We start from the raw sequence: 25992 nt of genomic DNA, 5'->3' as shown, positions 1-25992 counted from the left end.
AAGGGCTAGAATATGGACCCTCAGTTCATATTGGACAGCAGGATGCCCTGTGAACTGGCTTGAAATTAGTCACAGAAGGGTGAAGCTACCAGTCTTCCATTCTTTTCTGGCATACCACTTGCAAAGGACCAGGTAGCTTTATCACAACACTGGGTACGTTCCCTTTGTCACAGTAGGCCAGCAACCAAACACAAGAACAGCAGGCTGTGTCGACCTTAGAGGATGGAGAAACCTCAGAACAGCCTCCAAGTGACTCCTCAGGGTTTACCTGGACTTTGTAGCCAAGGCTACCTCTTATGGCTGCGGTTATCTTGTCCTTTCCAGAAACGAACCAGGCTGAACTGGATGGTCGTTTGGTGCTTAGCTTAGAGACTTGTCCCATTCTGCGTGCAGCAGCTGCGTGGAAGTGAACCGGCAATAGCTGCTTGGCCAGGAAAGCCGGCAGGGCACTGTTCACCCCCCACTTGTGCGTTCCCTTGGAGTTCCACCAGGTGATTTAAAAATAGGGCATGACATTAAAATGGGGCGACTGTCAGGATAAATTGGGATGCTCTCACAAAGCCACCCTGCCTCTCTCAGAAGATAAGCAAGTCAGCCTCGTCCTTCCAGGAGGCCAGCTTAATACCCACACTCAGAGTCATCCCTGCTCAGGGAAATTGGTGGTGCCCAAAACGGGTGGCCTCTGACCCAAATAGTTTCTCTGTGTTAATTGGACATAGCAGCTCAGGAACTGAAGAGGAGATTATAATAAAATGTCCTTTTTTCCCCATTTGTAATACTGTGTATCACACTGTACTTTGTTTTAGTAAAATTACCTGCCTTTTAAAAATGATTCTAATTACTTCCTAAAGCAACAACAACAACAAAAACTTGTTAGAAACCAATTAAAATTAAGATATCAAAATCTTAAATTTTTTCAGTTGCCAGAGACTAGTATTCAGATTGTGCCTTTATTAAATAGATTTTATAACACAGCACTTCAGCCTAAAATAGCCTTTCATTTTGTTTTCATAATGCTTCATTCATTAAAAAAATAAAATGCAATTATTTATTAATTAAAAATAAAACAAATTTAAATTTTAAGATAATAAACACAAATGCAGACATTATAAATTCCTTCTGTACAGCACCGTGTGTTATGTTCTAGGAACGCAGGGCAATGAATAAGGCTTGTTCCTCAAGTCGCCCACAGTGTGGTGAAGCTGGACGTTTTACAAAATCCTGCAGTTCAAGATAGCATCGGTCTGGAAAACAAAGTCAAGGGGAGTTGGCTGTGGTAGTCCACACCTGCAATCCAGGTGCTCAGCAGAGGAGGCAAGGGTGGTGAGTTCAAGGTCAACCAAAGCTACTACTGGGTCCTTAAAAGAATTGAATGAATGAAACAAAAATCAGGGCGAAGCTTCACGGAGAATGAGAATTTTAGACTTTGTCAGGTCCTGCTGTGAGGAGTTGGGGGCAGAAGTGATGAGCTTGCTGTCAGGTTCCAGGAAATGGACTTAAGTCCCTTCCCAAGAGCTTCCTTCCCATTTTAGTGTGGGGAAGATGGCCTCTACCTGACATGGCCCCTGCAGGACTTTCCTACAGGGGGCCCTGTCTGTATCCCTTCAAAACCACCCCCTCAGGACCAAGAAGAAGAGGGGCTTCTCTCCCTGCTGCTGCTCCCAGAGCTTGGCCCCACCTTCTTCTCCCCTTACCATTGCGCTAGGTCTTCTGTTCACACCCCTTTATTCAGTGTGGCTCTGGCAGGCTGCTCACTCCACCTTCCCCCTCCTGATCGCCAAACACATTATCTATCTAATGACTTCAGCGCCCACTTAGATAACCCAGCCACACCCTGGCTTCCCAGTTCCTAATGCATCTCCAGTGCCCTGCTCCTTTGCACTTACACACACACACACACACACACACGCACGCACGCACGCATGCACGCACGCGCACGCACATACACACACCACCCATCCCAAGGGCACATCCTGCATCTTCTTGCCACCCCAAAGGATTACATTCATCACATCATCAGCGATTGCTGCTCTAAGGCCGCTCCCAGTTCTGCCCTTGGTCTTTCTGGTGCAGCATTTCCTCAGCCTCTTGGGGGGGGGAGGGGGGGCCTGCTCAGATACAGGCCACCTCTCCCCCAACTGACGCTCCCTTCCTCAGCAGCCCAGGTTCTTTGTAAGTTTTTTTGTGTTTCTCACACCTGCCATGTAATCCTGTCCATTCATGATCTGTGAGCCACATCCAGGCCGCTAACTACTGCTAAAGGAAATGTCGCCCCAGCAACCTCCAGGCTTTTCTCAAAGCTGCCCAGTTTCCTGTTCACCTCTTTTACCTTTAACCCACCCCCACCCAGTTTTCAGCCCACCCTCTCTACCTCACACCTTATTCCCACCTATTTCCGACATTCCCACCTGGGCTTAGGCCCCCCTCCCTTCCCGCACCCTCAGGATGCCCCCTCCCTGCTTGCATCAGCCCGCTCCGCAAGAGGGCTTTCCCGTCAGCGTTTAATCATGATCTAAAAAGAGACCTGCCTCCCCTACCTGTGCTCCCCTCCGCTCAGTTCCTCTCCTTCACACCCCAAGTTCCCAAGAGAATTATTTACACTGCCTGACTCGGTTTCCCCGCCTTCTCACTCCTCAGCCCACTCCAATCTGCTCTGCACACGCCGTTCCCGGAAATGCTCTCTGTCTAGTGACTCCACATCTCTCCGTGGACCAGATCCCTGTCTACCTTTCCTGTGGCAGCTTTGTGGGGTGCTGGCCACACTTCCTCCCAGGCATCTACAAAGCCACCTTCCCTTGGCTTCTCCCCATCTCTGGGGACCTTGCTCTTTCTCGTCCCCCTCCACCCTCTTCCTGAATCCTGGGATTCCCCGAGGTGGGATTCTAATCTCACTCTCTACCTGGGGTTGGGGGAGAAGGGCCTTGTTCTTAGCTTGTGTTTGTGCTGTAAACCTCTTGGGCCACAGGGTGAACTCTGTAGGTCCCCTCTCATAGAACTGCTTTTGCATGCATAAAACAAGACCCGGGCTTTCAAAGGAAGCCACTTTTATCGAAACAGTCATCAAAATATTTTTAGAAAGTTGTGATTCAGTGATGTATGAGCTTCCTTATTGACAAGTTAAATAGCCAGCCATGGGCATGCAGGGTATTTTAAGACATCTGCAGCGAGCTCACTGAGAAGTGAACGTGGCTGTGAGTTCTGCTGGCGAGAAAAGCCGAGGGTCCTGCTAATCCTCGCTCAACACAGCTTGCGGTTCAGGTGGAGATGAGTGGGCTTTTATAGTAAAGACGTCACCTGCCCCTATCCAAGTTTGCGCCTCTTCAAGGCTTGTTCTCTCTGTGCTGCTTAAGGCTGTCTCAGGAACATTTTAACGGCCAAAGTTGAGGGGTGAACTGCCGGTGACTCCCAAATCTACGCGTCTAGCTCTAATCCCACTTTTGATCCCCAGATTTAATACTCTACTGTTTTCTCACTCCCTCGACTTGGTTATACCTCGTGCTAATCACAGGCCCCAGGCTAGCACCCCCAGCTTAGCCCTGCATTCTTCCCACAGTGCGGTATCATCAAAATCTGTCAGTGTCTCCACCTCCCCGCCCCATGTTGAGTTCACATCAGTCCCACACATCTTACTGCCCTGGTATGATTTTGTTGTTGATGGAGGTGGTTTGGTTCCTATAGCCCAAACTCTCCTCAGCCTCCTGAGTACTGGAATTGCAGGTGTGTGCCATTGCACCCTGGACCCGACAATGTTCTGGTCCATCTGTACAGCTGCCACCCTGGACCCGATAATGTTCTGGTCCATCTGTACAGCTGCCTCGGTGACAAAGTTATCTCAGAGGTCCTCTAGCCCATTCTCCTCCCCTTGCACCTGCCCCCAAATCCCGTTTTCCATACCTTCATAGGGTAGAGTGTTGTTGACAGGCAAAACAATCTATATGGCTGCTAGAGCTGCTTCTGCGGCTTTTAAAATGGGGCCAAACTTGCTCCTGAAGCTAACACAGCCCTGTGGAACCTGGAGCTGCTTGCTGCTCTGGCCCTGGCCCACGCTGGCCTCATGCCCCTCAGCCTTCATGATTTCTTCCATCTTGCCACACGGTCCACCAGTCCCTCAACCGAAGCTGACCGTTCCTCCCCTGGCTACAGCAGAACCCTTTGACATGGTTCCTGGGGATGGAGCTCAGCTTCCTTATGTTTGCAAGGTGAACTCCCCTGAATCATCCCCCTAGGGCAGCAGGTCTCAACCCTGCTAATGCTGTGACCCTTTAATACAGTTCCTCATGCTGTGGTGATCTCAACCATAAAAGTATTTTCATTGCTGCTTCATAACTGTGATTTTGCTACTGTTATGAATCATGATGTAAATATCTGATATGCAATCCTCAAAGAGGCCACCACCCACAGGTTGAGAATCGCTGCCCTAAGCCCTTAATAAGTGTTTGATCATGCAATCTACTTTTTTTGTTAGGATTTTTTTTTCTTTGTATTGTTTTGTTTTGTTTTTCAAGACAGAGTTTCTCTGTGTAGTCCTGGCTGTCCTGGACTTGCTCTGTAGACCAGGCTGGCCTTGAACTCACAGAGACCCGCCTGCCTCTACCTCTTGGGTGCTGGGATTAAAGGCATGCACCACCACTGCCATTGATAAATTCAGTTTCGTGGGATCCAACACCCTCTTTGGCTGGCAGTGCTAGCTTGTCAAAATGTGCCCTTTCTCCCTAAAGCTGCCTTTGTCATAGTGTCTTACTACAGCAGCAGGATGGGAGTAAGACACCCACCTACTCTAGCAATCTCAACCTGTGGTGATGTGGGAATGATTTTTTATTAATGGGTTAGATCAATATGTAAGAGCTAGCCAATAAGAGGCTGGAACTAATGGGTCAGACAGTGATTAAAAGAATACAGTTTCCGTGTAATTATTTCGGGACATAAGCTAAGCTAGCCATGTGGGCGGCCGGGTGCGGGGGACGCAGCTCCGCCGCTCTTATTTCAACACTGTGGAGACCCCTTTGGGGATCGAATGACTTTGCACAGGGATCACCTAGGACCATCAGAAAACACAGATGCTTACATTTTTATATTCATAACAGTAGCAAAATTACAATTATGAGATAGAAACAAAATAATTTTGTGATTGGGGGTCCCCACAGCACGAGGAACTGTATGAAAGGGTCAGAGTAGCAGGAAGGTTGAGAGCCACTGGCTTACTGCCATCCATCCATAGGCTGGTCTCCGACAGGTTGGCATGCTCTCGTTAGCTCTGAGGTCAGAAAACTACATGCCTAAACACTTGAATACGTCTCTAGAACTGGTTGCTTGGGTTTTGTATTTACTCCGGGTTTTATTGCTGTTTAGTTTTTAGTTGATGAGCCCTGACTGATTCATAGATCTATGTCACCCAGACCCCCAGTGAGTGTCTGCCACCCAGTGACATTCCGTCCGGCTCCTTTCAAGACAGTCCCTGCCCCAGGCTCTGTTGTCCTTCAGAGAGATCATAGCTTGTTCCTGAGGTGGGATTTCCCTCTGTATGCTGTAATTTGTTCCTGAGGTGGGATTTCCCTCTGTATGGGGGATGGGGAACTAAGGTGAATGCTGGGAGAAAGAAGGGCAGAGTCAAAGAGAAGCCATGTAGCCCCCAGAGACAGACACAGGGACTTTTCCCATAAGCCTCAGCCTTGTGGCAATACACAGATTCATATAAATGGGTTAAATTAAGATATAAGAGTTAGCAAATAAGAAGTTAGAGCTAATGGGCCAAGCAGTGATTTAAATAATATAGTTTCTGTGTGGTTATTTTGGTTCTGGGCAGCCAGAACAAACAAACCACGCTCTTGCAACATGTTCCATCCTCGAAATCTGTTTTTGGAGTTGTTTTGTCCTTGAAGTTTTTGAGAGAGGGTCTTACTATGTAACTCTCAATCCTCTTGCCTCAGCCCTCTTAATACTTGGATTACAAGTGTGTGCAACCACAACCAATAAACAGCCGTTTTCTCTGAATTCCACCTTTTTGGTCATCTTGGATTCTGTTTTGAAATAGGTGGACCGTTGACCTGCTCGCTGAGATGGTTCAGTGGACAGAGGCACTTGTGGAAGTTTGGTCCCTAACATTCACAGGGTCAAAGGACAGAAACCAGTCCAGCAAGGTTCCTCTGACATGCCCCACCCCAAGTCACAGACACACAAAATAAAAAAATGAAATGTAAAATAAAAACTAAAACGGAAATGGGGCGAGTATATATTTGAAATAAATTAGATAAATGAGCCTGTAAGTAAATTGGTAAAACCACATAAAGTTGCAGATTAAAATTAAAAACTGACCCAAAATGAAAAAATTTTGTTATTTTTAAAGATCATGGTTATAAAACTTACACCGGAAGTTCAGTTTTCTTAGACATCTTTAAATATAAACTGCTGCAATGTCTCTCCAGGATGATTCAGGAACAAAAAGAATGTTAAATCATTGTGCTGCTTTTAATCTAGAGAGATAAATTCCCACTTGGAGGAGCTTAAGGACTTAACTGAAAAGCTCACATGCTCATCACAGCACCATTTCTCTTAGGAAAAGTTGGAAGCACTCATGGCGGCCAAGGCAAGAATTATGACGTTCATCCATGGAGCAATAGATTCTGCAGACAAAGAACCTAGGAGAATCCATAAAGTTGTATCTCACAGATTTATTCTTAAGAGTCAGATCTGAATCATAATCTTGGAAATATTTCATGTTTATTGCAGGGTGAAACAAATGAATCAAAATAGTAATATAATTAAAGAGCAAATATTTTAAATAGGCAAGGTAAAAATATAAAAGAAAACCAATTGTGTCGCTAATGCTATGAACTCATGATTTTTATTCCAAAGAAAGGGCTTGTAAGCATGTCCCTTCAGCAGCAATGGGTTACATGTGGTCCTCCTTCATTCCCACCTTTTCCTTCTCTTCTCTTTTCTTTCATTCTTTGCCTCTTTTGACACAGTCTCATTACATTGCCAAGGCTGGTTTTGAACCTTTGATTCTCTGCCTCAGCCTCCCAAGTATGAGAGCGTCTGTCACTTTCTGGTAGCTTTCTCAAGCCAGGTGCCGCGGGGGAGGCCTGTGATTACAGCACTTGGGAGGTGGAGGCAAGATTAGGAGTTGTGGCAGCCAGGACTACATGAAACCCTGTCTCAAAAACACCAAAAACTTAAATAGCAATCTCAGACAACAGAATTAATATTTCTTGAGAAACAGCAAAGGCAGGTAAGGTCTGTTTGGTCTCAAACCCGAGACAACTACCTGAGATGCCAACTAACATATCAAAGAGAACTCTGGCCACCAGGTTCTCCCAGAATCCCTCAGCCTTTACCTGTCAGAGAGTCCTCCAGTAACTGACATACCTCTCCCCCACCCTAAACTCCCCAGCCCCTGAACTCTCAGGGCTTTCCATTCCCCCAGCTCCTTTGGAGCCTGTATAACGCAGCCATTTTGACTACACCAGTCTCTTGGCCTAGGCCTTCCTACCGGGCCAGCGACTCTTCTCTTGCTCATCCTCCCCTCTCCTCATGTGGCCCAGCTCAGTGTAGTAAGAAGCAGGCCGCTTGTTGGTTCCTGGCTGCTTATCCCCCAAATAACCACACAGATACTGTATTAATTAAATCACTGCTTGGCCCATTAGCTCTAGCTTCTTATTGGCTAACTCTTACATCTTAATTTAACCCATTTCTATGAATCTGTGTATTGCCACGTGGCAGTGGCTTACCCGCAAAGTTTCAGCAGGTCTGACTCCGGTGGGGCTCCATGGCTTCTCTCTCACTCTGCCTCTTTTCTCCCAGCATTCCCTTTAGTTTTCCCCACCTAGCTCTGTTCCCCTAAAGCTCTGCTATAGGCCCAAAGCAGTTCCTTTATTAACCAATGGTATTCACAGCATACCGAGGGGAATCCCACATCAAGCTCAGTCTGGACAGGTTGACTCTGGACTCTCCCAGATGTCTGTCTCTGTCCCTTTCTGTATTCTCCATATCTACAGTAAACCTCCTCGGCCATACCTCAGAGCAGCCAGGCCCTTCCTTTCCTTTCTTTTTTCCTTCAAGGTCCATGGTGGACTGGAATGTTTTATTGTACTAGAAAGCAACGGAATATGTCAAAGACTAAAGCACAGCTTCAGTAGATTTTCACCATTTTCAATTTTATTATTTTATTTTGTGGTTGGGGGTGGTGCCAAAGCACCCATGAGGAGGTGAGAGGACACTTTGGTTCTCTGCTTCCACCATGTGGGTGTCAGGGAATGAACTCAGGTCATCAGGCTGGGTGCTCTTACCCAAAGAGTCATCTGCTGACCTCACTTTCCATTTTAGATACAAATTTAAGCATCAGAATTTCGAGAGAATTGATTGTGACATAAGATCACGCTGTAAGTAAGCAAATAGACATGAGGAAAAGGGTATGTTTGCACATGCACGTGTATGCTCATGGGTGTGTAGCCCAGAGATCACAGCAACTGTCTTCCTTGTTTCTCCACCCATTTTTTTGAGTCTTTCGCTGAACCTGGAATTCAAAGATTGGCTAGACTGGATGGCCAGCACACCCCAGGGATCCCCTATCTCCAGCTCCCCAGCATGGGCCCTGCCTTGCTTTTTAATGGGTACAGGAGATCTGAACTCAGGTCCCCATGCTTGTTTAACACACACTTCTTTTTTCTTTTTTTTTTTTAATTTGGTTTTCAACACAGGGTTTCTTAGTAGCTATGGAGCCAGTCCTGGAACTAGCTTTTGTAGACCAGGCTGGCCTTGAACTCACAGAGATTCACCTGCCTCTGTCTCCCAAGTGCTGGAATTAAAGGCGTGCGCCACCATCGGCCGGCATAACACATACTTTATTGACTAAGCTGTCTCCTCAGCCACCAGAGAGCGCCTTGTCTGTGGGTGTGTCAGGATGTGTGGGTGTGTGGGTGTGTCTGGGGAGGTGGGGGTGGGGGTATGTCTGGAGGTGTGGGTGTCTGGGGGTGTGGGGGTGTGGGGGCCATGTGTCTGTTGATGGCTCAGGGGTGACTGTGTCTGGAAGCCAAAAATCAGTGCCCAGCGTCTTCATGTGTTACCCGCCATTATGTTTAGAGTCATGTTAGAGCCACGGTCTCTCACTGTTCCTGGAATCACTGATGGCCTAGGCTGCTTAGCCCTCAGATTCTGATTATCTTTGCACCCAGCCCCAGCTCTTGGGGTGCACAATATACTATTTCACATAGCTTTTTTATGTGGTTGCTGGGATTTCAATTCATTTTGAATTTGAATTCAAGTCCTCATATTTGCATAGCAAGCTCTTAGTCATCTGATCCATTCCACAGCCCCCAGAAAATACTTTTTTTTAAAAGGAAAGGTAATTAATAATTGGGGAAGAAATGTAAAATTATGAAGTCATTGTATAACCTTAACATAAGTATAAATTTAGGCAAAACACTTCAAAAGGGGCCAAAATCATGGAAGAGATGTAGTTCAGGAACAGGCTCAGCTATTCAACAAGTGTAAAGAATCATTCCACAGTCGACCACAAATTACAAAGGCAGAAACATGGGCCTTTCCCTTGGCAAGCTCTGGTGGTCCAGCTCTTTCTGGGCATCAAGCATGGCTGACTGTATGAGGACGCCGTAGCCATGTGAGCGCTGGTCTGGCGTTACAGAGATGGGCATCACATCCCCTGTGAATATTTATACTCCAAAGATGGAACTGGCTTTGGTTATGAGGAAGCACCCAGAAGATACCGTGTGAGGCATATGTCTCTGTCTCTTCAAAATAGTCCAAAGTGTAAAAAAGCACAAAAGGTCCAAGAAACTAAAGGGACATAACTCGTCATGCAAGCCCATTAGTCCCAACAAGTAGCTGAAAAAACAGCGTGGGCACATGTAGATTTGAATATGCTCTTTATATCTGATTAATATTATGGACTATTAGTATTATTTTTTCTTTTAGGTTAGAGAAGTAGTATTGTGGCTTAGTGGAAATGAGTTTTAACAGGAAGTGCACTCTAAAGTGTTCGTGGGTAGAGAGCCTTGAAGTCTGGCCAATTTGAAACTATTCAGAAACAGAATATTGAATGCTAAGGATATGGCTTAGTGGGCAAAAGCACTTGCGTGAATGCCTGGAAAATCTGAGTTCTGTTCCTGGAACCAACTGTGGAAGGAGCAAAGCCGCAGCACAAAGTTCTCTCTGGCCTCCATGTCCACACTGTGGCACGCACACTGCCAACCACCTCACGACGGTGGCGGTGGTGATGAGAAGGCTAGAGAGAGAGAGACTCAGCAATTGACACAGAGATAACAGCTGTTAAGGCAGATGTGGAGGCGCACGCCTTTAATCCCAGAACTCAGGAGGCAGAGGCAGGTGGATCTCTGTGAGTTTGAGGGCAGCCTGGTCTACAGAGTGAGTTCCAGGACAGTCAGAGCCACACAGTGAGACCCTGTCTCAAAAGCAAATTTTAGAAAAGCTGTTATTTATATTGTACACACAGAATAAATTTCAGCATTGTTCTCTACTCAGAAATGGCCTGAAGGACCACATTCTATTACAGTGACTCCCAAACCTCTGCTCTAAGAACTAGCGAGGGGTCAAGAGATGGCTCAGTTGGCAAGGGCATTTACCACACATACCTGGTGACCTGAGTTTGATTCTCAGACCCACAGAAAGTTGGAGGAGAAAACCAATCCCACAAAGTTGTCCTCTGGCCTCTATGAACACTGTTGTATGTGGGCCCATACATATGCATCTTGCACACACTTCTCTCACACACATATACACAAACACACACAAAAATAAAAATTTTAAAAGAAATCTGGCTGGATGTGATAACACAGGCCTTTAATGTCAGAACTCAGGAGACAGAGTCAGGCAGATCTCTGTAAGTTCAAAGCCAGACTGCTCTGCACAGTCAGTATAAGACAGCCAGAACTACACAGTGAAATCCTGTCTCAAAAAAAAAAAAAGAAGAAAGGAAAGGAGAGAGAGAAAGAGAGAGAGAGAGAGAGAGAGAGAGAGAGAGAGAGAGAACAAAAGGAAAGGAAAAAAGAAGGACGAAAGAAGAAACAAAAGAGAAAGAGAAGAAAGGAAGAAAGAAAAATAGATATGTATGTATAGCATGTGTCAAACATATAGTCAGTTGACAATTTCAGTAGCTGTCCACTCTGGGCTTTCCCCTGAGTCTGTTCCACAGTGGAATGGATAATCATCTCAAAACAAATCTTGAAATTTTACTCACCTCCCCCTCCAACCACCAACCAATAGTGGTCAAATGTCATGAAGACCTAACTCACTAAGAACATTGTTGCTCTCGCTCAGACCAGAGCCTTGGACGGTATCCTCCAGCCTGGTGGTATGACCATCAGAGAGCTTGATGCAGGCAGGAAAGCCCTGTCCTCAGAGCCCAGGGCTAGGGACAGAGGCCGCGATGGCCACTCATACAACAGCCCCGGCCTACTCCTGAAAGCACCTCGGAGCTGACGTGCAGATCAGTGTCTCGTCACACTGATCTCATCTTAGCACCGCTGACAGCCATGTTTTTACGTGAGGGACAAATGAATTGAAGGGACAGTTTAAGTTGGAAAAGACCATCAGTCCACATTCCTTACTGTTGTTCAATTTTCTAAAGACTTCATGTGATGGCCTCGAAATGTCCTGAATGAACGGTAAAGACTTGCTGGTCTTAGGCTCCTTCGCTCTGCACAAGAGAAAGGTTAGCCTGCCTTGAGCGGTAAGAGCATCCGGCTAGAACATGCTTTGTACTTACTTGTATGCATCTGTTTACATCGCATCCCTGAATCTGTTTACACAAAGCGACCCTCCGTTCCCAGGCATGGCTTTTATGCATGAGGCACAATTTGATGTAGACCTTGGGGACAAGCACTCTGAAGACACTCATTTGTGCACACAGTTTCCTGGCCAACCTCCGTGTGTGTTGTCCCTGTTGACTGTCAAGGTTCATTGCCTTGACCGCGGCTTTTTATAATCTCCCGAGACTAAATTTATTCCCAACATAATAGAGCCCAGTCGCTCTTTCTCTGGCACCAGCCTGTCAGTCCTCTGCCTCTTCCCTCCTCCCCGTAGAAAGTCCTGCCCCATCTCTGCTGTGTTAGGAGAGCCACTTAGCTCAGCACATGGCAAAATCTGGCTTGGTGTGCATCCGTCAGCCTTCAGTCCCACACTCCAGGGAGGGAGCAGGGGTGGTAAGTGAAAACCGATTTCCTGGGTCTTGGAGAGGAGCCATCAGGCAAGAGTTGGAAAATAAGGCTTTTCCGTCCCTGGCTACGTGAGTCTGCGCATCTTCTGGGCTCCTCTGTTGTCACCTATTTCACGTCCAATAATGCTAGGTCTGGGATTTTCATCCCTCTTACATTCTGTGGGAGATGACTTCCCGTTTTTCGCCTGTCCTGTGTCTCCACCTTCCAGGAGCTCTGACTTGAAGCCTTCAAAACATCCCAAGTTAAGACTAGGGGTGTAGCTTAGTGGTAGAGTTACCTGACCAGTACACAGAGGCCCTGGGTTCAATTTCCAGCATGGGCAAGGGAGGGAAGGCAGGAGGGAGGGGGAAAGAGAAGGGAGGAAAAGATTTAAAAACAAACAAGCTGTTATGTTACTAAGTTGTTCCCCATTGCCTGGCACTAACCTTCCCTAATTAACCAAGTCCCATTGAAAGCTTTTCTCTGGACCAGCGGTTCTCAACTTTCCTAATGCTGTGACCCTTTAATATAGTTCCTCATGTTGTGGTGACCCCCAACCCTAAAATTATTTTCATTGCGACATCATAACTGTAATTTTACTGCTGTTGTGAATCATAATGTAAATATCCGATGTGCAGGATATGTGATCCCAAGGGGTCACGACTCACAGGTTTAGAACCACTGCTCTGGAGTTTAGAGTGTACTGGTGTGATCTCCTATGGTCTACTTTATTATGAACGATGCCAGAAGAGCAAATTGGGGAGTCCTTGGAAAACCTGAAATCCACAATTAATACTTCAGAAAAATATAGTCTTGTCAATCAGTTTGAGTTAAGACAGCTTCATTAGGACCCATATCACGTTCCTTGTATTAGACTGCGCTCATAGAGGCTGCGCTTTAGTTTGCTTGCTTGCTTGTTGTTTAGCCTCTTCACTTTTGGGACTTTGGCTTTGAAAGACAGAGCTGGTTTTCTGCTTCCCAAAGAATACAGCTGCTTCCACTGTCATGTGACATTTCCACTTCGGAGCATATGGAGAAGAAATGGAAACTGTAAATTTCAAGATTATAACAGGAAAAGACAGTTCTGAACTCCTCTTGACATTAAAAAAAATCACTAGGGTTGATCCGATGAATCTCCAGACATGGCTAAATATTTGCCATTAGAGCTTTGCTATCTGGAAAAAAAATTTAAACCATATTTTAAGATTGCATGAATCTCAGCTGGCTAGTATGACTATCATCATACAGTCTATGGTCTGTGGACGACACACACACACCCGTCACACATCCTGGATTGGGAGGCATCCGTCCAATAGGGTCGCTTGCACTGGGACGTTTGGCTTGGGTTTCACTGTGGAGACAAACATCCAGTAGCTAGATCGTTAATTTTGAAAGTGGCAGGAAGTGAGTGACGAAGCACGAGAGCTGACACAGGACGCCAGGGCGGGAATGCAGTCTCATCCTAAGTGGTGTACGCACTGCGTCTCATCTTGTAGGTCATCAGGAAACACAGAATGTACGTGCTGTTGTTCACAGAGGAGGACGTCTGAAGAATGACAGAATAATAATAACCAACAAGCTACAATAAACCTACCCCGCATCGGTGGTTCCTAACTGTAGGAACCACACCCGCCGCCCAGAAGCCTCACGTTTGAGTTTTAAATGCCATGCATTAGCGCCAGAATGAGTTCATATAGACTCTCACACTCTCTCTGGAAGGATGATCCTTGCCCACGTGACGGCAAGTGGGTTTTCATGACAGGAGCCAGGTGAAAGTAGCTAAGGGTCTGAGGGAACATAGCAAAGACCAAAAAGATTAAAAAATAAAGTAAAAATTTTAATGCTGAAGTGACAGGTTTGAGATTGCTCATTGAGACGAGAGGGAAAGGCCTGTTGTCACACCCAGGAGTACCGCAGGCTTGCTATTTTCAACTTTCAATTTGACATTTCACCCTTCTATTTTCAATCAACAAAAAACACCCCCCTCTAGGCGCTGGTTTCTGGACTGCCGAGAAGGATGTCCACCTGGTAGTAAAGATGACCAGAAGCCAGAGAAGGGTGTACTCCGCTCCCAGGGGTACGGTCCTCTTTGACTGGTTAATTGGTCAAACTTGGTCGCAGCTCTTTAGTGCTTCTAAAGAATGGTGGGTGAACAAGCTGAACAGCCACCCAATAAAGAGCCCTTTGCCATATCCTCCCAAGTCCCTGTGCCTGGGGCAAGCGAGGCGTTTCAGCCTGGCTGAGGATAATGGGGGCAGATCGGGGAGTCTTAGCTGGAGTCATGGGCACTTTGCTGCAGGCCGGAGATGTATGAGCTAAAGTACAAGGCCTCCTGTGAGCAGACTCCTCAGCTCACAGGCTGTTTGGGGGAAGAAAGTCTGTCCCGGGCTCCCTGCTACTCTTGTGAGAATCTAAACCCATGACTCCAGCTTCCCTCACCCAATCATAACCACAGCCTCCAACATCAGAATTCAAGTTTGCCAAACACCCACTTTGCTGAGAATAGAGAGCTCATCTCATGCTCAGAAATGACCTCATGATTCATCTTTGACATTTCAGAACCCTTTTCAAAGATTTCTATTAAGCCCCAGAACTGTGAGTGGAAAGGAGAAGAGCAGATCCATTGTCTCCTCCTTTGTCTGTCCCTTTATCTGAGGGTGGTCTGTTTTCCGAAAACGGATGGAGCGACAATAATTATTTGTTTGAAAGCTGTAGCCGAAACCTAAATTTAAAAATAAGATTTCTCCTCATGGAAAATAATGGTCTGTCCACCTGTGGATATATAGACTTCTGCCCGGAAGACTGTCAAGTGGAGAGCTTTTTTTTTTTTTTTTTAAAGAGTTCCATTTGTCTTACATTGCACCCAATAATTCAAAGCTATTCAGCGTATTTTCCTGAGTCAGGAGCCGCTGAAATGAAAATGCTACAACTGTCAGCAAGAACGAGGAGCAAGATCAATACGGATTGCGACAGTTGGGGAGGTGCCAGGGGTGTTAATTTGGCATTGCCTCCCTGTAAAAGACTGCACTTTCAGAGAGGTTTCTCATGCTGGGCTAATGTGCCATGCAGGAGACCCTCCCGAGACCCAAAGGTGGGAAAAGCCCTTAGGATTTTGCTTGGCAGAAGGAATGGCCTCGCAAAACATGCCAGAGCCAGGACCTGAAGCCACAAGGCTGTACTTAACTCACACTTGGAGGCAGGGTCTCGACTGTCATTTATATTGTTTGCATCATTTCTTCGATAGGGAAAAGTCTGGCAAAGTGTGAAACTGTTGAATGCTTGGATAATTTTTATCGCGTCTGTTCGCCTGGGTTGAGATGCTCTGACACTGTAGGAATTGTGACTTGTCCTCGTGTGGATTTATACTGCCTGATTTTTTAGAAGACAGAGAGGAGGGGACTTCTTAGGAGATTTATCCCTCTTGTGCAATAATTTAGAATATTGAAACTGAGATCTGACTCTATCAGTCCAAACTACACAATCTAAATTTCCTTTTCATTGTCAAGCACATGAATTAGCATAAGGGACATTTTCCTTCACCCGTCCTCCAGAGAGTTCAAATCTCAAACAGCAGACACTTTAAAAGCCTCCTTTCGCTGCAGCTTTAAGCATGAGCTGTTTATGGATCATCAAATCACTTAAGGGTCAGAAACATATTCTTGTCATGAATGCCCCACAATAAGCTCAGAAGTGCAGTCTCTTCGATTCGCTGTGTTATGTCGAAGCTGGTCCTCCCTGACCACCGAAATCTCCCTGCCCACAGATGGCGCTCAGTGATAAAACCCAACAAGAGGCTCTGAGCTGCTGCTGGAGGCCCCACTGCCTCTCCTGTCTCTGTGCTTAGCAAAGGTGCCGCCTCTGAGACTCACACGTCTTCCATTTCCTGCAGAGTTCCAGTGAGGAGGACTCTCTAAGTGAACCCAGATCATCTACCAAACTACCTACGGCTAAATGTGAGCCCAGACTTCCAGCCATCGACCAAACTTCAGTCAAGCAGAAACACAAAAGTACCATGACTCCAAAGAAGCCAGAGAAAGCGAGCCCCAGCAAACCCTCCTCAGGTGAGTGGCTTCCTTAGTGAAATCCAATCCAATGTCCCAGCCTTAATGATCACGATGGGCAGGTGGAACTGACTGACCCTAGGGCTTGCCAAGCGGCCAGTTTAGGTCTGGAAGGCCAATGACCCTGTGCAAGTGGCAAAATGAATCTCACAGTACAATATGCCTCCATATCTTCAGGCCCAATTCTCCACTTCCTGTGCCACTCCTAACAAATGCCACCTTTTCATCTTGGTCACAGTTCTGAGGAGGGGTAGATAAAGGCGTTTGGCCCCAGGTATCAAGTTTTACGACTCAGCCAAGAGGAGCTTTCAAAAGCATCTGAGTGACATAATTTACAGCTGAGAGGAGAGTAATAAAGTCCTCCAGTCCCAGGGAAGTCCTCTCAGGGAGAACTTGATAAATCCCCCTTTGTGTGATTTGGTAAATAACTCACTCTCAGGCTGCCTTTGAAGCTAAGACAGGCTTCTTCTTGGGCAGGAGAGATTCATAGTATCCAGCAAGAAGTGAACATCGACAGAAAGTTTAGAATGCCTCAGGCTCGGCCCGTCCCATCAAAGCCCACATCTGTGGGACAAACCCGTGTCCTCTGGGAACCACACATACATGGGGGTAGCTAGGCAGAAGGCCCGCCTCCTGGGAAAGGAGCCAGACTGACTGCTGAAGAATTCGTAAACAGCAAGCACCAAGTGATTTGTTGAAACCCCAATCGCAGCTTCTCCCTAACCCTAAATAGCCGCTGTCATGCAAGCACCCGTCTGATTCCATGGGAATGCATTTTCAGAAAACGGCACTTTTCACTCAGATTAACCACCCACATTCTCTTGTTTTAATAAAGTCAAGACCAAATTGACTTCTAAACTGTTGTCCTCTCGGGCAAAGCACCAGCTTCTGCTCCTCCTTTCATCATGGTGGCAGGGGGTGGGGGAGTGTTTGAAAGACTTCTAGTAGGGATTAGGCTTGTAATCCAACTACGTTAAGGCCAGAATAGAATAGGTGAGGTCACCCAGCAAGCACTATGTTGAGTTGAGGCTGGGTTCTGATCGCTGTGCGCTGAGGGTAAGCACAAATCACGCAACTCCGTCCTTTCGATGTGATATTTAGCCTTCTCACTAAAACCTGGTAGCTGATGTTCCATCAGCCATGGAGAAGAGTCCTCAAAATGAACCTCTGAGGTCCTCTTTATGGCTCAGTTTGTCTGAAAAACAATACAGATGTTTTTCAGACTGAGCAAGCTCCGTGAGGAACTCGAAACAATGACAAACAGGGAATGGATTCACTTTCCGTTCTATAAAACATCAAACTTGAAGAATTATCACGTTGAAGAGCACCAAGGTTTAGGCGAGAGATTCATGTTGGCAGGAAGGTGGCTTTTTCAGCACACAGGAGATGGGATTTGTAGCTAAACACATTTTCCAGCCACTATCTTTATCTTCCTGTTATATTCCAGGTAGCACTCAAGACCCATAGAGCTAGGAGCTGGATGGGGCGGCCGCCCAGTCAGCACAGTGGTCCTGGAGGTGGATATCAGTGCTGAGGAGGCTGAGAGGGCACAGCAAGCTGAGTATAGCCCCAGCCGCAGTGTTTGCCTACCATGCCCGAGGCCCCAGGTTAGAAGGGAGGAACAGCAGCGGAGAAGCTAAGACCGGCTGCAGCAAACACATCTGTAACCTCAGAACTCAGGAGGCTGAAGCTGGAGGGTCAGGAGTTCAAAGCCAGCCTGGGTTACAGTAAGACCTTGTCTCAAGGAGAAAGTTAGATAAAAACCAGTCACTGGAGAGATAGGAACCACTGGTTTAGGGAGTGTTGACTCTTTCAGTTCCTGATTAGCAAAGTAAGACCATTCGGATTTAAGCTGAGTCTGTTGAGGAAAACTTGGGAGCTGAGGATGGTCACAGAACACAATTTAATGCAGATAAATACTTGCTATGACAGAAAAGAGGATTTGGTAGCTGAATTATCTGGACACTGATCTAATTCATGAGCTGCATCCAGTGTCCTGCTTCATATTTCTCAAGATTCTTTGGTGAGCCAAAATTGACATTATGTCACTGAAACTAACTTCCACATGAGACTTAAGCAAGACAGAAGCTGGGGACAGGGTGAACCCCCTTTGGGACATCTGCCTCCCGGGTTAGCCTTCCTTGATGTCGTGTTACACCAGCCTTTCCCAGGTGAAAAATGTGCTTGAGAGGGGGACTTGCTCTGCCCTAACTCTGTGTGCAGACAGCCTGTGTCAGAGTCTCGCTGGGTGTCACCTGGAAACCCGGGCATGGCTATCGAGAACGGAGGCCCACTCTGTACAAATCAGTTCTTTGCTGGGATGACGCTCCTACAGCTCCGCACAGTCTGTCTGTCCGGGGGAGGTCGCAGGGTTGAGCTCCGTGCTCCACACAGCTGTTTGTGGACAAGCTGACCCCAGTACTCCTCTTCAGCCCTCTCGGGATGGTGGCAACTGCAGCTTAGGGGACAGTGCTTTAGAGACCCAAAGCTTGGATTCTCACTTGGGCCCCATTTCTTACTCGCTGTGTGTCTTTTGGCAAGGAATTTCTCTGTTCCTTGGTTTTGTCACCTGTGAAATCGGGGGGGGGGGGGACCAGAGATAACAACAGGATCTGTCTGCTGGATAAAAATGTAGACTCAGCCATACGCATGTGCTCAGCTGTCGAGCAGTGCAGAGCCACACAGTAGATTGCGGCATTATGTTGTCTAGCGCAGGCGAGTCTATGGTAGGGAGAACGGGCTCGAAGACTTGACTTTCTGTGCCTATGGCTTGCCCTCTCCTCCCTGTCCACACTTATTTTCTTCACAAAAATTAGAGGTGTATGCTCAGACACTCTCGGGGGACCTGGAGAGGGGGCTCAGTGGTTAAAGTACATGTTACTCTTACAGAGGACCTGGGTTCCAAAGCCAGTACCTGTACTGTGGCTCACAACCATCCATAACTCTCCAGTCCCAGAGCTCCAATGCTGTCTTCTGGCCTCTCTAGGCAGCAGGCATGCGCATGGTGCACATATGTACATGCAGGCAAAACATGCATACACATAAAAATAGGTAAGTCTGAAAGAAAAACGTTAATCTCTCATGTACACCTGAACACCAATAAGAAAAGCCAGCTAATCAGACATGGCTTCCCCAGCCAGAGATAGCGACTATCTCTCAGAAGACATGGAAAGTTTAGGCAGCATGTCAAGACACAGCGGGTCTGACATGCAATGGATTCAACAGATCTTCAAGGTGAACTCTGGCGTAGGATGGGAAATAAGCCTGGCAGGGTTGCATAGTGGTTTGGAATTCCATGAGACCTGGAGCAGTCAGCAAACCCCAGCAGGAAACACAGGGTGCAGGCTCCACGCGGACGGACACTGGGGTTTTTAAGACCTGTTTGCTCCTGGCTGGGAAAGGAGTTGTGTCTCCTTCCCAGGACACAGAAAGGCATCCAGAGGTCACTGTGATGAGGGTCACGGCGCCTGGAGTCCTGTGGCTCTCTACCACAGAGCCAGGCCTTACACAGCCTCCCAACCCTCTTCTGCCGCTTTCACCTGGCGCTCAAGCAGAGCCTCCTCCAGTTAGGGTCCAGGAAAATGAATCTGGATGCAGTCCTGGGAGCCTGCTTCCAAAATCCTGCCCTTTACAACAAAGCCAAGTGTTCGGAAATGCTCCGCACTTATTATTAAGTGTGATGTGTAGTCATTACCAGGCTCAGATTGGTAGGAGGAGCAAGACCCCGGTGGCCTTATCACGGCTTATCTCGAAGACCTGTTCTTGTAAAACTCAGCGAAAACAGTGAATTCAGGTTTTAAAAGATAAAAGTCCGAAATAGCTGTGGTTGCCTTTGGATTAGGAAATGTTTATTCAAATAGCAGTGTGGAAGACGAGTCTCAGGGCAAATCCTAAATCTTCATCATTTGCCTTGCAAGTAAATGCGCTTGAAGATTTTCTCAGAAAGGCCACGGTTAATGGGTTTCTCAGCAAGTCCAGCTGACGCCCGATGACTTTCCAAGCTGTCTATCCCAGCCAGAAAAAACAAAAACAATATAAATGAATCCTCCTGGCTTTATAGAGAGCATCATAATTTTCAGCCCATTATTGGTGATTATATGACGTCATGGCTCAAAATGCCAGCTCTGCTTTGGAGCCTTACAAATGTTAAGCTGACAATCGCCCTGAACTCGGCATCCTCATCCGTAAGGTGGAGTTGCAGTATCGCCTACTTTAGCAAAGAGAGGAGGGTTAAGTCCCTGGGTGCTAGCTACACCTCAGGGAAACATTGGACAGCTAGGTGGAAAGGCCAGGAAGCTTCTGCATGTCCGCGTGTAATGAGAGCTCTGTCCACTGCCAGAAGGACCCCAAGGACCTTCGGGGAGCAAGTGGTATTGAAATTTGCAAGAACAGCAGAGACAGATGACAGCTAAAGGAAGACCAGAAGATAACCACGCATAGAGAAAACCGAGAGAATTCAGACGGCTCCACCAGACCTTTGGATAGGCAGTGTGTACGTGGATCCTGTCTAGCAGGACACTCTTGAGCGTCCACTGGATTGAGACCCCACCCCCCGTAGGTGATGTTTCAGATGGTCACAGTTTTCACCATTCAATTTAGAATCGGAACTGATTTTAGCTGCGGCATTTCACAACACTGTCGGGCTCTCCGGTCACTGTGGAGATGCTTTTCCAAGGTCCCAACTCTTAGCTTCCCATCATTGTGATGGAATACCTGAGGCAGCTGACTTCTAAAATATTTACTTGTGGGGCTGATGGGATGGCTCAGTGGGGGTAAGAGCACTTGTCACCAAGCCTGGTGACCTGAGTTCAATCCCAAGGACCCACATGGTGGAAGGAGAGAACGGATTCTTCCAAGTTGTCTTCTGATCTTCTCTTCTCTCTCTCTCTCTCTCTCTCTCTCTCTCTCTCTCTCTCTCTCTCTCTCTCTCTCTCCTACACAGACACACACACATACACACATTCTCCGCCCACAGACTCACCCTAAACAGATTTTTTTAAGTTTGCAAAACTCATTTGGCTGATAGTCTTAGAGGTTCCAGCCAAGATTATACGGCCTGCTTTGGGGCCTTCAGTGAAGTCCCACATCACAGCAGGAGTAGCTGTTGTGACAAAGGGCTGCCTCAGGGTCAGGAAGCAAAAGAGGAGGGGCCAAGGTCCTATCATCTCTCTTTGAGAACATATTTCCAATGACCTAAGGACCTCCCACAAGGCTCTGCCTCCCAGGAGCACCATTCTAAACCCTAAAGTCTTAACCTCTAGGGGCTCCAATCCAAACCCTAGAGCACTGGAATCTGGGGGTGGGGTTCAGTACTGTTCTGAGCAGTGTGCACGGAGGTGTCTCAGGGCCGAGGTTGAGGCATCCTCCCCCAGGCTTACTTTCCAAATGCTAAAACTTACAGCTTCTGACCGCATGGGTTTGGGTGAGCTGCGACTGGATTTCTAAGTCCTGCTCTAGGGAGGAGCAAGTCTACAGAGCTCAGAAACCATCTGCCTCAGACTATAGATGAGGGAACAGGTTCAGAGACTCTAAGCCATGGATTCAAGGTGACCTAGCTGGCTGGTGGCGGGCGTGAGGGAGTCACTCGGAATGCTGACTCCATCAGGCGTACACACTCTGCCTCCGGGGAGGTTGGCAGTCAGAGTGAAAGGTTAATCAACGAGTCATTAATTTCCCTTGAACGCCTCTCTGGCCCACCTGCCTTCACCCCATGCTCTGGGTTCCTCTCTGTCCCCTTGAGCCCACCAGGATCTCTCTGTTTCTTTCTCCTTTCCCCAGCTTACCCTCCACAGTAGAAAGGCCAGGTTAGGGCATATCTGCAACCTCCTACCAGGGGGGCAGCTGGAAAACCGGAGGGAGAGAACTTGCTGGAAGGGAGACCCTGCAGACCACCATCTGTTGCTGCCAGAACAGCTCGTTAGGCTGGCTGTGGGCGATAAGAACACAGCCGAAGCTTCCACACAGCTACCTCAGGAAGTTCTGAGGTGCTGGCCTGGGAAGCACTTGCCTGCATCTGCCAGGGCTGCATGAAGCTATTGCCTGGAAGACAGTTTGAAGGTGATGCCACTCTGAGTAGCTCATTGCTGCTGACTCAGACCTGAGCAAGATGCCCCCTGGGCAGGAGCCAAGTCCACTCACACCCACGGCACGCAGACACAGCACTCCCATCCCCCAGAGATCCTTTTTTGGGGGAGTTTTTATTCATTCACAGACTTTTTTAAATGTCCTCTTCCCATGAAGGCTGCTTCCTGATTGCTCTTTTTCTTTTGTGCAGGTGACAGCAGCGAGCACCCCCTGTTCTGTGTTGAATATTCCCCTTACTGCTCCGTCTTTGCTTTCTCCCCCATCCTGCCGCCCAATGCCAGCTGCTGCTGCCTCCTCCTGCCACTAGTTCCGCCTGTCTCCCAGGGGGCCCAGGGCCCTTCCCCTGCCCCCCCTCCTGCTGTCTTCCCCACCTTCACCAGCCCGCCATCAGCCTCGCCAAGCCCCTTGCCTGGGTCTCCAGCATCCCTCTGCTATTTCCCGGTCTCCCAACCGACTCCAGCTGAGACCCCTGTGCTGTGCCTACCCGGCCCCAGAAGGCCCAGTAAAATTTACCTCGTGTGGTAAGTCACCCCTGGCAAGGCACACAGCACAGAAGAGTCAGGGAGAAGGGGGGGCAGCAGAAAGCAGGAGGACAGGAGCAGGGCCAGAGCAACACCAGGAGGTGTCAGGGAGCAGGAAGAGGGGACAGGACTGGCACCCCCCCTTGGAGATGAGTGTCTCCTAGCCATAAAGGAACTAATGATCAATAAAATCCCGTCATCTCTGGAGATGCCTCTGATTTCTGAACTCTTGTGTCGTACAATACTTGGGACATGACCATCACAAACCCAGCAGGCTCTTCTGGGTCTGACTATAGCCGTGGCCAGTGACAAGGGCGACACCAGACCGGTGGTTCTGAAAGCACACACTCTGAGACAGAGAGATCCAGCCAGGACCGTGGGCGAGGAGGGGCGGATTAGAGGGCGCAATTGGTATTTGCAGTTCCCTCTCCTGCCTGAATTTCCTAAAATCGAAAACTCCCACCTCCTGACTTCCAAAATAAAACATATTTATGGTGTATAATTAGGCTTTAATTAAGATCTCCTCTGGGTATGTGAGACAACATACACTTGTAGCACACTCAAACAGGCAAATAGACACGACCTATTATTTATGCTGTATAGAAAGCTGCCTATTAAACCCAGGCAACGCTGGCTCTGGCTGCAAAGCTGTAATTCTGCCCATGGCCCAAAGGGAAGAAGAAGCTTCCCGAGAGGCAGCTCGTGGCCGAATCCTGGCCCCTCTCGGGCACCAGGGATGGCAGTCAAGGTAGTAGTGGGGAGAGAGTGGCTCAGGGATATATTTTCCTCTCTGTTTGCATATTCCGTGTACCTGTCAAGCACTGTGTCTGTATATATAGCAGGTGACATGAGGAACGGGGCAGTTATAATGCGCTTGAACCTGATATTGACAGCTGGGTGGACTTGGTTCCCAGTTGTCAGTGTCCTGTATAACTATGAGACTTCCACTTTTTTTTTTTAACCTTTCCTGATCTAATTCTGAACTGTTACCAATGACAGTTCCATGGCTGTATCAAAAGAACGGAGGCAGATGCCTTTTATCAAAACAGCTGTTTGGTACTGGAAGAAGACATGGGCCGTGTGCTGTCCAGAACAAACTATGTGCTTCCCTAGATCCACTGGCAGACTGGATTCGCAGTTACCTGGAAAACAAACTCTCCTCTTTGCCGCCAGGTGAACGGCCTGTCTCCCAGGAGAGCTAGGGCTTAGATTTCCTTCATGATTAATATATGACTCTGCCATGCTAAGGTCCCATCATAGGAAGACCCCAGAAGACTGTTCAAACAGATCAAAGTTTTAAGAACCTGGTCTACATGGCACCTGGAACTCTTACATCTATGTCTATAAACCGTGTCGTTGAGGTCACCTCCTTTGTGATTGACTGTACATGTGGCAGAGAAAACATCTCCCATGAATCTGAATCTCAAGGGCACTGCAAGTCAGAGGTCTAGGGTGCAGCCATATTAGATCATTGCCACGAAGCTCATGACTGGAATGTCTTACTCATCCCTGTGAACCCTCAAATTATCCTATAGCCGAGACCAGAGGTATTTGTTGAACAAATTATAATAAAAGGAGTTTCTGTTTTCCTTTTGGATTTTTATTTTTTTAAAAGAAGGCTTGTGGGAAAGAACCAACAAGAGGAGCAAGAACAAGGAACACGAGCTGCTGAATAAATTATTCACACGCGAAAGCTCAGTAGCCAAGAGTTTCAGTGTTCTTGGTGAAATGACTCCCAGTTTTCCACTATTAGTGGTACTATATGCTCTGTGAATGAAGCACTTGCCAGTTTTAATAGCCAATAGTCACCAGATACCTGATCAGCCCATGTATGAATAGTATTGCTAATTGTTACGGTAACCTAACAAAAGAAGACAAATCCCATTTTACAGCTGCAGAACCTGAGGGTCAAATTGCCAAAGGGGGTGGGTGGGTTCTGACTCTACAAACAGTGGTGGGTTTTCCACCAATAGGCCTGGTAAAACAATCTCTAGATGTTCAGTCTGTGTGCATGTGTGTGTACATGCATGTACATGTGCACGTGTGTCAGAGTTTCCTGACATGATGTGTGTGCATGTACCCACAAGGGTTTGGAAGAGGGTGTCGATCCCTGGAACTGGAGTTAGACATGGTTGTGAGGTTCCGTGGGGGAAGCCAGGGTGGAGAAGGTGCTGGAAGCCAGACCTGGGTCCTCTGCAAGAGCAGTTGGTACCCTTAACCACTGAGCCATCTCTCCGGCCCCAGATACTCAGCTTCATTACTTTAGTTTACTGAGAATTCGAGGAAAAATAGTAATAGCTTGGGAAACCATGTGCATGACCTGGCACCTTGAATAAAGAAAGCAGATTTCCGAACACCAAGAATGACTTTTAGATCACATGAGTGCTTCAATTTTAAAATTAATTCTAAATTTGAAGTTCTCCATAGTTTTGGGCTGAGTCATCTTAAGCCCTGCCAATCCTTTCTAGGCAATTATCATTAGTCTTGGACAGCAGTGTGCAGCATGCAGGCTGGCTAAGAGACTGGCTTCCTTAAGGAATTTACAGTCTACTGAAAGAGAAGAGAAAATTAGGGAAGTCTGCAATATTTAAATATTAGAGATGACTTATTTAAGGGCTCTGGAGTGGAAGCGCCTGTGGACATAAAACCAGACCAGGGATTGTCGGGTTGGTGCTGCCTGGGGAGCAAAGGCCCTGTGGGAGGACGCTCTCTCCCTGTATCCATGTGGACCGAGGCAGAGTGGGTGTCAGGGCTGTGACATTCAACCTCCCGGCTTGTGGCAGAGGGCTGACTCTCCTGCTGACGATCAGAGTGAAATCTCTCTAAGAGCATTGGACCAAGTCCTAACTTACTGGACTTGGCATGAACCCCAGGCCTTCCCCTTCTTTCATTTCTGTCTCTTCCTTGGTCTGGAGAGATGGCTCAGTGGGTAAAACGCTCGCGTTGGAACCTGACAGAGTGAGTTCAATACCCAAAACCCACGTAAAGGTGGAAGGAGAAGGAGAGGGCTGATTGCATGAAGTTGCCCTCTGACCTCCACATGCCCACTGCACACATACCCCCCCTCTCTTTATTTCTTTCTCTGTCTGTCTGTCTGTCTCTCTCTCTCTCTGTCTCTCTCTCTCTCTCTCTCACACACACACACACACACACACA

The 25992-nt window shown here is 47.4% G+C and overlaps 1 protein-coding gene across 2 annotated transcripts in view; it reads left to right on the top strand.

Moving 5' to 3' along the window:
• March10 (membrane associated ring-CH-type finger 10) overlaps positions 1-25992 on the top strand; it is a 95912-nt gene that overhangs the window by 30999 nt on the left and 38921 nt on the right. The window contains exons 4-5 of one of the 2 annotated variants that reach the window (XM_026777191.1): positions 16060-16231; positions 22506-22840. In XM_026777191.1, the coding sequence (XP_026632992.1) occupies positions 16060-16231; positions 22506-22840 (507 nt within the window). Of the gene's footprint in view, positions 1-16059; positions 16232-22505; positions 22841-25992 lie in introns of those variants that run through there. The other variant, XM_026777189.1, reaches the window with a different exon arrangement.

Source organism: Microtus ochrogaster, unplaced genomic scaffold (assembly GCF_000317375.1).
Source record: "Microtus ochrogaster isolate Prairie Vole_2 unplaced genomic scaffold, MicOch1.0 UNK48, whole genome shotgun sequence".
NCBI classification, from domain to species: Eukaryota; Metazoa; Chordata; class Mammalia; order Rodentia; family Cricetidae; genus Microtus; species Microtus ochrogaster.
This window is presented reverse-complemented; position numbering and strand designations above follow the sequence as displayed.